We start from the raw sequence: 12,688 nt of genomic DNA on the forward strand, positions 1-12,688 counted from the left end.
GGATTGGCGTCGGCCATGATGAGTATTGCCGACGATGGAACGACTCCTCTTACAAAATGTTCACCTGTGCCGTAGTATCGCTTTTGAAGCGGGAAGCTCAAAAAACCGCAAATTTCTTACGCAGACTGTGAAGTTATGAGTGCATTTCAGACTTTGCCGATGCGCTCATCGTGATTTTTGAGGCATTATCTATAAGAAACAACTCTTATTTTTGCTCTAGCAAAAGTTTGCAACAGGCCCATTGTTCCTAAATCTAGTAATGCTAGACAATATGATCCATATACTACAAAGACTACTGAAGATACATTTATCACCCCGAACAATACTGCCGTGCGCTAAGGAAGAACGCCGTATGAACATTCGAGAGTTGCCATATTGCCCGAGATAAAACATGTATTTTTGAGAACGATTATGCGTATTTTTCCTTGAAATGTTCGGACATTTTATACAAAATTGCGGACAAAATTGTCTGAAAAAATTGAATTAAAAAATTCACGATTTTCCTGGTAAATTAAGGTTTTATTGAGGAAAATGTGGCAATGTTTATAGGTTCATACGGTGTTCTTTCTTAGCAAGGCAGAGTAGTTCTGGCTTGTGTCGATGTTGCTCTAAGAAGGAAACCATTTTGGACGTTCTTTAGGCACCGTTGCCTCCAAGCAACAATGAGGGGAAAAGTTAAATGAGTCTCCGCGTCTTAGGCAAACAATGCGATTGTCAACTGCATGAAATTGCTTATCCTAAGATTTGAGAAATGGTAAAAAAAGAGGCTGCACACAGGAAGAATATAATTGTTGCTCATACCCAGGGTTGCACGAGTGAAATGTAAGATATGAAATATTGAAAATTTACTTGAAATATTTCATGAAATTTCACAATGTTGTGAAAAATATGAAAAACGTGAAACATTATCTCAGGAGCTGGGTATGCAACACGCACTAAAAAACATCAGAAAGCAATAACCATTCGCCTTTCATTTAATTTTGCATTCAATTTCGGAAAAAAATTTAAATATTTTTCATGCTTTTCTGAAATTGGAAACATTTCACAAGAAATTGCAAGATTTTATTTTTCATGAAAAATTGCAACCAAACAAAATTAGACAAAGAAACAAAAGGGATACGGAGGGGCAGCGCCTGGCACGGCAGTAACTATACTTGCTTGCCGGATTTTTAATTTGCATAGGTAAAATATTGAAGGCGCTCTGGTTTTTCTTGCACTCAGCATTCTTCTGCCGTGCTAAGGAAAAACGCTGTATGAACATTCCAGAATTGCCAAATTGCCCCAGATAATATATATATTTTTGAGAACGATAATGCGTTTTTTTCCTTGAAATTTTCAGACATTCTATACAAAATTGCGAACGATTTTTGTCTGGAAAAATTGAAGAAAAAATTCACGATTTCCTCAGTAAACTAAAGTTTTATTAAAGGAAATGTAAGAACGTCTTACGGCGTTCTTCCTTAGCACGGCAGCATTGTAGTGCGCGGAGAGCGCAGTGAGTGGGCAGTGGAGTGCTCGGTTGCATACCGCGCCACGCTGAAGGCGTTGCCCCATTGTGATGAATTACCCTACCTTTACCTACCATTTACCTTGTTTTCCGAAGTATAAAACATCGTTGATATTGAACGTTAGAACTTTACATTCGGAAGTACCTATCTCATTATTTTTCGTTAATTCAGAAAATTCAACCAGTGAAACACGATTTAGTCACTGGGGCACAAAGTTTTATGATTTTTCTCTTCTGCCTTTTTTTTCCAGGCATGTATACTATCCTCTTTTCATTTTTCAGGTTATTTATCACAGTTTCTGGCGTGCGATATATAGCATCGATTATGCCCAAAATCTCGGAAGATTTTGAATTTTAAGCCCAAAAGAGGACGATAGCCCCTGCGCATGAGCCTGAAGAATCGCTCTGAACAAACAAATTGGCAAAATTCAGAGAAATGAAAGCAGAATCATGTTTGGGAGAAACCCTCGTATTTGATACAGAAATCGATAAATGTATCGAATGCGTGGTTTTTCCCCCAACAGGACTCTGCTTTTATTCCTCTAAATTTTGCCGATATTTTTGGTTTAGAATGATTCTATAAGCTCATGCGCAGGAGCTATCGTCCTTTTCTTGACTATAATTCAAAATCCGCCAAAATTTTTGACATAACCGATGCGATATATCGCATGCCAGTTCGACCACGTCAGAAACCTTGACGAATCCCTTTATCGTGACCGAAGTGACGTGGCGTGCTTTGCGATATATCGATTGATCGGTCATTTAAACCTATGGAAAAGGATCGATAGACCAGGTGTTCGCAACGAACACCTTAATCATCGATCTTTTACCATAGCTTCAAATGGGGGAATATCGATAATCGATCATTTACACCTTGCCACTGATCGTGACTTTCAGCCGCGCAAACTCTCAACGAGCCCCTCTACTTAGTTGCGATTCTCCGAATGAAAACGATTGGATTTACTCCATTATAATTCATTGTTAACAATCGATTTCAGATAGAGCACCTCGTCCCAAAAAAATCGATTATTTAACATACATTTAAATGGACGGACCCGAGGTTGCCAACTCGAGGGCATAACCTCATCTTCCAGTCGAAGCTGCGCACCGCGCAAGGAAGCCCTTCAAGCCCACCGTTTATCGAATTAGCGCTGGTTGCCAAATTGTCGTCGTATTTCCAAATACCTCATCCCCTGTGAGATGAAATTACAATTTTTTCCTTACAATTTTACAATTCAACCCACCTGTGTTTGAACCAGCGATGCAACTTTGAACATAATGCGGAATTCCTCGGAATGGCACGGTGAAAATTGAATGCGAAATGTGTCAGTGCGAATTTGGACAGGGTTGTCTCGTGGTTCGAAAAATCGCCCGATTTTTAACGCGATCCTTATAGGATAGTGAATGATCGACTGTTGCATTTCGGAGTAGTTACGGACGGTTTATAACTTCCCGCAGCGTGTGTCCTACGATTTTACTATGGTGGACGGTAAGTTTGCTTTCCAATACTTTGTTTTTTCGGTGGTAGCAACAGATCAGTGGGCACACAACAGAAAAATCATACTGACGTTGAAATTTGCAAGCCAAGCATCTCAATTGAAAAGTTTAGTTTTTTTTATGTATTTGACTTTGAACGAAATGGAAATCGAACGAAAAGTATTGTCATAGGATTTATTTTGGGGCCAGTATATTTATCCCGCACTGCGTAGAACCAAAATAATCTGAAAACCTCCTAGTTTTTTTTTTCACCATATTCAAGACCTTAGGCATCCATAAGCAACAAAGTGGTTCTCATTATAAAATAACAAAATTTCAATGATATGAATGAAACTATGGGGTATGCCCCCTGACCACCTCACGCCTCACGGTCCAGAACTCTGAAGCGCTTTCTCACCTCAGGCGTTATGCATTATGTGTGACGCGTTAGGTTTATAAATGGACTGCATTTTGCAATTTAGAACTATAAACTGCCTCTTATGGAAAATCACTTATGTGCATAGGGAAACTAATGGCACATACGTTGTTTTTAAACCGGACTAGACGTAATAGTTTCAAATTGCAAAATGTAGACCAATTGAAGCGCTGGGTGCAGGAAGGGTATTTCTTGGTTGAGATGTCTCAGGATCTCCTTTAATGTTTCATCCACTAAAATTAAAGCATGCATGGAATTCGTTAAAACTTTTACTGAATTTTTTTCATGATTTTACAATGCTAAAGACTAAAAATTTCAGAAAATTCGCTCAATTGTTTCCTCTCTAAAATATAAATTAGCGGAGGAAATCCTAAGACACCGCGACTAAAAAATACTCCTTCTGCACCCAACGCTTCAATTTTATTTTATAGGGTATCATTTTTTTTTTCGGTGAGAATTTCATACAAAATTATATGGTGTAAAAAATAATCAAGGCGCTTTCGCTTAGAAGTGCAGACTTTCAACGTGCAGACGGGCGTGGTGAAGACGGGCTACTACCGCTACGACGACGACACCCAATACGTGGGGGAATGGAACATGCGGGGTCAAAAGCACGGCATGGGCTACCTCAAACTCCCCGACGGGACGCGCTACGATGGTAGCTTCCACAACGGCCTTTGTTCCGGCATCGGGGTCATGACCTTTCCCGATGGAGCTAAGTAAGTAACATGTAATTGGACGTATTTCTGTCAAACGGAACTATGTGCATTGAGACATGAGCCCTGAGACCCATAAGAATATATGCACAACAGGGCTCACGTCATAATGCACATAGTTCCGTTTGACAGAAATACATCCAATTATTCCAAGTACTACCGTCCGCCGCAAAAATGCCGCCCAAGTGGCGAAATGAAAATATTTTATGAAAAAAAAATTGATGAAAAAAATTTAGAAAATAAAGAAAAAGTAGCATTAAAGGTGCCGTCCCCACGCAAAATCTTCAGGCAGATTTATCAGCGTCTCTCCGCGGCGTCCAGGACGCCGCGGACAGACGCTGTACCTAAAGACCGCACTGTTTGGCGCAATGCGTGAAGTATTCATGCAGTCTTGTAGGCGCTATGGGTTCGAGCCGACTAGAGTCCCTTTATACTGAGAGTCAAGACAATGCGAATCCATTTCTGATTGGTTCCCGTATTTTAGGCCTTCACAGTGTCACAAACGGGAATAAAGATTTCATTTTCACCGATTGCAAAGATTATAATCTGGAATGGACGGAGGAATTTCGGGTTCGACGAGGAACAAACGGAGTGAGAGAAGGAACGGAGAAAGGAATTTGAAAATGGGCCGATCAAAGATTACAAAAAACTTTCAATTTCTGTAATCTTTATTCCCGTTTGTGACTCCATGAGGGGTGTTGTCTTGACTCTCAGTATAAAGGGACTCTAGCCGTACCTAAAGACCGCACTGTTTGGCGCAATGCGTGAAGTATTCATGCAGTCTAGTAGGCGCTATAGGTTCGAGCCGACTGATGCTGAACGCACTGTGTTTGACGACGCAACGCGTGAAGTATTCATGCAGTCTTGTAGGCGCTATGGGTTCGAGCCGACTGATGCTGAACGCACTGTGTTTGACGACGCAACGCGTGAAGTATTCATGCAGTCTTGTAGGCGCTGATATGTGTTGCATGCCGACCGCCGCGCCGCCGTACCCGTAAAGTTCCGTACCTTAAAACACTCTCAAAACACACTCAACTTAAACTCTCTCAAAATCATAGAACAGGATGATCTTGTGACTCGAGCCAGGGTCGGATTTACGTACTTGCTGCCCATGGGCCGCCTGTATTTTGCCGCCCCCTTCTCATTCGTTCTGAAATTTCAATAAAAACCATCGGGGAGGGGCGCATAAGACGCGTTTACTCATGTTGGGCACATTTTTTTGCGAAAGCCCTGTCAACACTACTAGCAAAAGTTCACGGAACTTGGGCGAAAGTTAAGTTTCGTAAACCTATCTCTGTGTAGTCAAGGCCCTCCATTTATAAGAGATGAACGAAAAAATTGAGAAAAAACAAACATATATTTGGTTTAATAATTTTAACTTCCTCCGCCGCCGCGCCGTGTCTGTGGCGCAATGCGTGAAGTATTCATGCAGTCTTGTAGGCGCTATGCGTTTCACGCCGACCGCTGCTGATCTCACTGCGTTTGGCAATGCGTGAAGTATTCATGCAGTCTTGTAGGCGCTTACATGCCGACCGCCGCGCCGAGGGCTTCTCCTTTTCATCTCAAGTCCTCGTCATCATGCTTTCTGTGCCGCGCCGCTCCAGGCCAAATTGCGAGTTTGGTCTCTCTCTTAACTCGACTAATTAAAGGTACAGGTGCTGTCTCTTTTATCACCGATAGACGACAAAATTAGAAATTACTATACTCTCAGGAAATGGGAGATTTTGTCGCCTTTTCACATTTCTAATTTTTTTTTTTTAATCCGATTTTTTTTATACCTACTTTAAAAAAATTGCAAAATTTGCTGCCATGGGCCGCGGCCCATGTGGCCACCCCCTTCATCCGGCCCTGACTCTAGCATGGCTATCCTATCCAAGCCCGTTTCACACCATCAAACATTACATCCGACATAATTGGACGTATTTCTACCAAACAGACCTATGTGGAGTTGAGAAATATGGGGTGTGCTCGTAAGTTCTCTGGCCGTAAGAGTGAATGGGAATAATAAAGCGCCAGTGACGTCAGCGGCAATGATAGTGCGCACTCGAGGGAGGGGGAGATCGTCGTCGGGGCGCTTTAACTCGTGAGCCCTGTCCACAACGCTATCTTGCCATGCCCGCGGCTCATGACTCCCGCACTCAGTTGGCACATAGGTCTGTTTGATAGAATGTAAAATCCCGCTTTTCCAATTCTTCAAATGGAATCACGCCCACTTTTACATTGCTTCTTATCCAGCTTCGACGAGCACACCCCATATTTCTCACCTCCACATAGGTCTGTTTGGTAGAAATACGTCCAATTGAACAAGAAGTTGGATGAAAAGTTGAACGCAGAAAAAATTGATTCAATCACTCTCCGTTCAACTTTCCATCCAGCTGGCGGCGCCAAAGATTGCCGTCCGTTCCGGTGTCGGAGACCGAAACTTCCGGGTGCTGAAGCTTCGATTGCTCCGGGTGCTGCGCCCGTAACATCCGGCCTCTGAGCCCGGAACGCGGACGGCATGTCTGTATAGCCCGTAAGTACAGCTTCCAAGGCCGGAGTATTTTTTCAGTGTTTTACAAACGAAAAGTTGAACGTGACGTCACATTCAAGTTTTCATTCAATTTTTTTTTTTATCAAATTGAATTTTCTCGTGTTAGTATCACATTATTCAACTTCTCATTTGACAAAAAATTGCACTCAGGAGCTGAATGAGGAGTTTGAAAGTGTGATTTGGGCTTACTTGAATCAGTGAGAACGAAAACACACCAACTCGGTAACTCAAAAATGCTCAATTTTCATTAAAGAGAGTCAGTTTTCATAGAGGTCATTGAAGTTATAACGCATCCGTTCCAACTTGGACCTTTAAAGTGTCCTTTAGTACTTGTCTTTCGGCACCAAAAATATTTTTCTTGTGCTAACTTCTTCAACTACTGTGCAGTTTTGCGCGCATGTGTCTTGATTATTTTCATTTTTTCGAGTCGGTGTGTTTTCGTTCTCACTGACTCAATTCACAGTCATTGTCATTATATCTTGTAAATTATTTTTCCGTGACAGATATGAAGGCGAAATGATGCAAGGTTGGTTCCACGGCCACGGTGTGTTCTGGAGGGCGGATGGTATGAAATTTGAAGGCGAATTCAGAGGCGGGCGCATCTGGGGACTTGGTACGTATGCGAATGCTGCCGCGCTAAGGGAGAACGCCGTATGAACCTTCAGACGTTGCCACATTTCCTTCAATAAAACCTTAATTTACTGAGAAAATCGTGAATTCTTTCTTCAATTTTTTCAGACAATTTTGTTCACAATGGACCACTAGACAAGGTACGAATTTAAGCAATCTGATACATGTTTCTTAACCAGAATTTCACGTAGAGCACGATTCGCACAACGAAAATTACTTAAACCAACTCCTAACGAAGATATTAACGTTTTTATTTCACATTGGTTATGAGGAATTTGAACTGCCCGCTCACAAGAAACTCAAGGCTCTACGTGAGTCGAATCGCGCACTACAACGGTTTCTGCAAGCCTCTCAATCGAGCAATGTTCATTTCCCACCATGTGTTGTTCAAACTATTAGCAATTTGCTACAGCTGAGCCAAAGCGTCAAGATTGAGGTTGCCAGATTTTTATATCGCAGAGACTGTCATGATAACGTTTAGCGCGCGATGTGAATCACGTTGAGCATTGAGTTTTCATGAGCGGATGGTTTGAATTTACGCATCAAGAATCATAAAATATCTTCGTAAGGAGTTAATTTCGGTAATTTTCGTTGTGCGTATCGTGTTTTACGTGAAATTTTGGTTAAGAGACATGTATTAGAATGCTGAAATTCGTACCTTGTCTAGTGGTCCATTCTTTATAAAATGTCTGAAAATTTCAAGGAAAAATACCCACGCATAATCGTTCTCAAAAATACATGTTTTATCTGGGGTAATTTGGCAACTCTTGAATGTTTATACGGCGTTCTTCCTTAGCACGGCAGTATGGATTGTAATTTTTGTACTTGAAATTCAAAGAATTCTGAAAAAAAAAACAATTAACCCTCCCATCAGTGAAACGATCTGTGAATTCTGTAATTCGTGTACAAAATGGATTGCATTTTGCGAAAAGGAACCAAGAGCATTCCAATGTCGTTGAGATTGTGCCAATGATAAAATGCAAATATAAAATCATCATCTGAGAAAGTTTTATCTCTCTCCCAATAAAGTATAAATTCAAGGAGAAAAATAACTTTGGTCGATTTAATTTTTAGCTCGATCCCAGTAATTTTATTGCAATAAATGTAGGTTGCACTATCCTGGCAACATTGGAATGCTTTTGGTTCCTTTTTGCAAAATGCAATCTAAATGAATCAGTGCCTTCGACAACACACCAACTCGGGTTTTTTTTTCGATTTTCACTTTTTTACGGTTTAGTAACACTTATGGATAGACGCATCTGCACGCAAAAGGAAATTTCGAAATTGCAATAGGAAGTTCTCGAAACAGCGACGGAAAAGGGAAGAATCGAAGTATTTCATTGGAAATACCAATTTTTGGCCATTTCAAGGGAAACGGGTGACCTTCCGATTTTGCTGTTTTCTTTTTTCGGTTCAGTATACCTTGTACCAACAAGTTATATAAATATTCAAGCGTTATTCAGGTCGAAAAATATAAATTTTTCAGGGCAGACTATGAAAAATCAGTGTCTGAAAGTCGGTGAGAACGAAAACACACCAACTCAGAAATTTTTAAACGCGTAATTTTCTGTCATCAAAAATGGTGTACAGAGCCGGATTTACCTACTTGCCGCCCATGGGCCGCCTGTATTTTGCCGCCCCCATCTCATTCGTTTTGAAACATCAATAAAAACCGTCAAGTGAACGTGCCGGAGGGAGAGGAATGCATAAGACGCATTTACTCGTGTTGGATACATTTTTTTGCGGAAGCCCTGTCAACACTACTAGCAAAAATTCACGGAACTTGGCGCAAAAGTTAAGTTCCGTAAACCTGTCTCTGTGTGGACAATACCTTCCATTAATAAGAATGAACGAAAAAATTATGAAAGAACAATCATAAATGTGGTTCAATAATTTTAGCTTCCACCGCCGCGCCGTGCTGATCGCACTATGTTTGGCGCAATGCGTGAAGTATTCGTACACTCTTGTAGGCGCTATGCCTTTCACGCCGACCGCTGCTAAACGCACTGTTTGACGCAATGCGTGAAGTATTCATGCAGTCTTGTAGGCATTATGCGTCACACAGCGACCGCTGCTGACCGCACTGTGTTTGACGCTATGCGTGAAGTATTCATGCAGTCTTGTAGGCGCTAATATGTGTTACATGCCGACCGCCGCGCCGCGCCGAGGGCCTCTCATTTTCATCTCAAGTCCTCGTCATCATTGCTCTCTGCGCCGCGCCGCTCCAGGCCAAATTGCGTGTTTGGTTTCTCTCTCAACTAGACTAATGAAAGAGCAGCCAACCTTCCGACTTAAAAATGTCACTGACAAAATTCAGATTCCAATGTCAGGCCATAAAACGGCCAAGAATGTTCATAAATGAGCGTTCTGGCCAAATTGCGTCTTTGGTTTCTCTCATAACTCGGCTAATTAAAGGTGCTGTTTTTTGTATCACCGCAAAACGACAAAATTAGAAATTACGATACTCACAGGAAATGTAAGATTTTGTCGCCATTTCCCGTTTGCAATTTTATTTTTATACCTAAATTTAAAAAAAAAAAAATTGCAAATTTTGCCGCCCCCTAAATTTGCCGTCATGGGCCGCGGCCCATGAGGCCACCCCCTTAATCCGGCCCTGATGGTGTATCGATTTCAACTTGGTGCTTTACAAAGTCTCTAAGTACTTGTCCTTTGGCACCGAAAAGTTTTTCTTAAACTAACTTCTTCGCCCGCTGTGCAGTTTTAGGTGTTTCCTGAACAATTTTTTTTTTCCGAGTTGGTGTGTTTTCGAACTCACTGATTCAATTAAACACCGCGCGAAATACGCAGTTGGGAGCCGTTTGCCTCGATAAACGTGTCAATAAACGTACGTGGGAATGCTGCACTGAAAACCCCTGACTAGGATACAACTATTCAACTTGGATGTGCCCGCTTTTGCATACCCACAAAAATGCAGGCGATTCAGAGTTTTACTGAGTCGAACTCGAAAACTCGTTTCCGAACCGTCTCGAAAACTCGAATTGGACGCATTTATGCTAAAAGGAACTATGTGCATAGGACTTGCGTGAAACATAGTTCCTCTTAGCATAAATATGTCCAATTATGAATAACGAATAACGAAGCTGTCCGAAAATGTCACTGAATTTCTTTGTGCTGTCGATAAAATTCGGTGAAATTTTCAAACAGATTCAACCGACGATTTCTCTGAACGTCGCATGGCGCTTATGATACTTTAGCGGAAAGGTGGCGATCTCTTTAGTTTCGATCCATCCCCATCATCTCGATAAGGACAAGGGGAGTATCCGGGATATGCTTCAGATTCACACCCCTCCCCCTTCAGTGAAACAAAGAGGGAGATCAATTTCTGAAAATTTGAATTTTAAGTACTTAATCAACTTGTTGAGTTCAGAATTTGCATTACTTTTGGAGCACCTCTAAACGGAAATTTAAACACAGTTGGAATCAAAGTAGTGAACATTGAAAAAAATATTCCCCAAAAATTTGCTTCAACATGTCCAATGAGGCACTGTTATTGAAAGATGAAACATTTTTCAACATAAAAATAAGTAGGTACCTCTTCTTTGCTATTTCAATGAAAAGATGCGGGCCTGAAATGGACCGAGTTTATCAGAAAGGAACCAACCCACATTTTCGAAAAAATTGAGTTGAGAATGTTTTAGAGTTTCACTAGCCGTATAGTTTCTCCTGCCAAAAACTGAAAGTCTGAAAACAAAAATTGTTTTGTGAAAAGAGGGGTTAGAGTTTATTTTTTACATTGAGCCCTACGCAGGAATAAAAATTCAAACCTCTTTTCCACAGTTTCAATTTAATGTGGGTTGGTTCCTCTCTGATGAACTCGGTCCAAATAAAGCTCAGAAGTATCACAATATTTTTATTCGATTTAATTTTCTGCTCCTGTAAGCTGCGAGTTAATTTTTTTGCTTTCGTAAATATTTTATTTTACATAATAAAATAGTGTAAGTGATGCGATAGAAGGTACCCTACAAATGCCTGGAAATGTGTCTACTTCGCCAGATGATTTTTCAGAGACTGTCTTGGGTAGAAGTTAACATCGTCAAAGAACTTATCCTCTATATGTATAATCACACTGAAAGTTAACCTGCAACTTGATTTTCCCTTTCCAGGTTTGGTAACTTTTAGTGACGGGAGCCATGGGTTTCCACGGAATGAGGGATTCTTCCAAGACTGTCGCATGGTGCGGAAAAAACAATGCCCAGATGTGGTCCAGAAAGCTCAAAAAGTTGCACTCATGGCTCGTGCACAATGCCAACCGCAGGAACCAGAGCCGATGCAACAGTGAAAATCAATGGCAACATACACACCCTTAACTGAATTTGTAAACTGATAAGTTATTATTATGAGAGCACTTTATTTTCAAAGATATTTTGTGACATTAAAACAACTGACATGTAATCGTAGCTACGTTTGGACTTGTCAAAACTGAGAATTGGACCTGTTTCTGGGCTAAAAGCAGGCATTTGGACCGTGTTAAGTAGAAAGGAACCAAACCACATCAACTATTGCCAAATTTAACAGGGCAATCTAATTCTTTACAAAAAAAAAACGTTTGTGCAGATTCCTTTGAAAATTTTAAGGAATTTATTTCATACTATGCAGAAAAGTCACTGAAATTTGCACAAAAAATTGCTCCACCGTTCATGTAAAACATTAAACTGCCCAGTTAAAGTTGGCAATAGCTGATGTGACTTGGTTCCTTTCTCCTTAACGCGGTCTGTTTCTTGCTCTGGAGTAAATTTTAGACGTTCCCAGTATTTTTTCTATATTTTTTGAAATATTTAATGGGGAAAGAATCCTAATGGTGTTTAATTTTTACCATTCTCTTAAAATCAGGAAAGCAAGTCAGTTAATTACATTCTTCATTTTTCTCTTGACAACGTATTGGAATAAAGGTGAAAAAATATGGAAGAGGTCAAGTAATTTTATGCAAAAAATACTATATGCAAATTTTATAAACAAAATATTGATACAATTTTACAAAGTTTTGAAGATGAATTTGGTAACTAAGAAAAAAAAACTAAATTTACAAAGATACAAAGTATGTAAGAATTTTATCAGACTTAGACTTGATTATTTCTTTGCTATATGAACAAAGCTAACAATTGATTCAAATAAAATGCACTTAATGTATAAAAAAATACTTCATTAGCAGTTCATAACAGCTTAAAAATAAGACTGTATCATAAAAACTTTGGATTAAAAACCATGGAAGTGATTGAATTATACACAAGAGACACTAAGAAATAAGTGATCTGATGTAACCGTTTTAAACATAACATGATACAAGTCAGTGAAAAGTTTTGATTGAAAACGGGACACAAGATCATTTCAAGGAAACTTCTTGAAGGAATACAACTAGCAGCAAGTTTTAT

General features: G+C 40.2%; 1 protein-coding gene across 2 annotated transcripts; it reads left to right on the forward strand.

Moving 5' to 3' along the window:
* The first annotated feature begins 2,839 nt into the window (after positions 1-2,839).
* Positions 2,840-12,219, forward strand: LOC109044072 (MORN repeat-containing protein 4 homolog). Of its 2 annotated transcripts, none has more exons than XM_019061574.2 (4): positions 2,840-2,996; positions 3,928-4,138; positions 7,172-7,281; positions 11,423-12,219. In XM_019061574.2, the coding sequence occupies exons 1-4, from the start codon at positions 2,987-2,989 to the stop codon at positions 11,596-11,598; spliced, it is 507 nt and encodes a 168-aa protein (XP_018917119.1). In that variant the 5' UTR covers positions 2,840-2,986; the 3' UTR covers positions 11,599-12,219. The 2 variants fall into 2 exon arrangements, with proteins under 2 accessions (XP_018917119.1, XP_018917120.1); XM_019061575.2 differs by having other exon boundaries at positions 2,842-2,996; positions 3,931-4,138.
* The last annotated feature ends 469 nt before the right edge of the window (positions 12,220-12,688 follow it).

Source organism: Bemisia tabaci, chromosome 9 (genome assembly GCF_918797505.1).
Source record: "Bemisia tabaci chromosome 9, PGI_BMITA_v3".
NCBI classification, from domain to species: Eukaryota; Metazoa; Arthropoda; class Insecta; order Hemiptera; family Aleyrodidae; genus Bemisia; species Bemisia tabaci.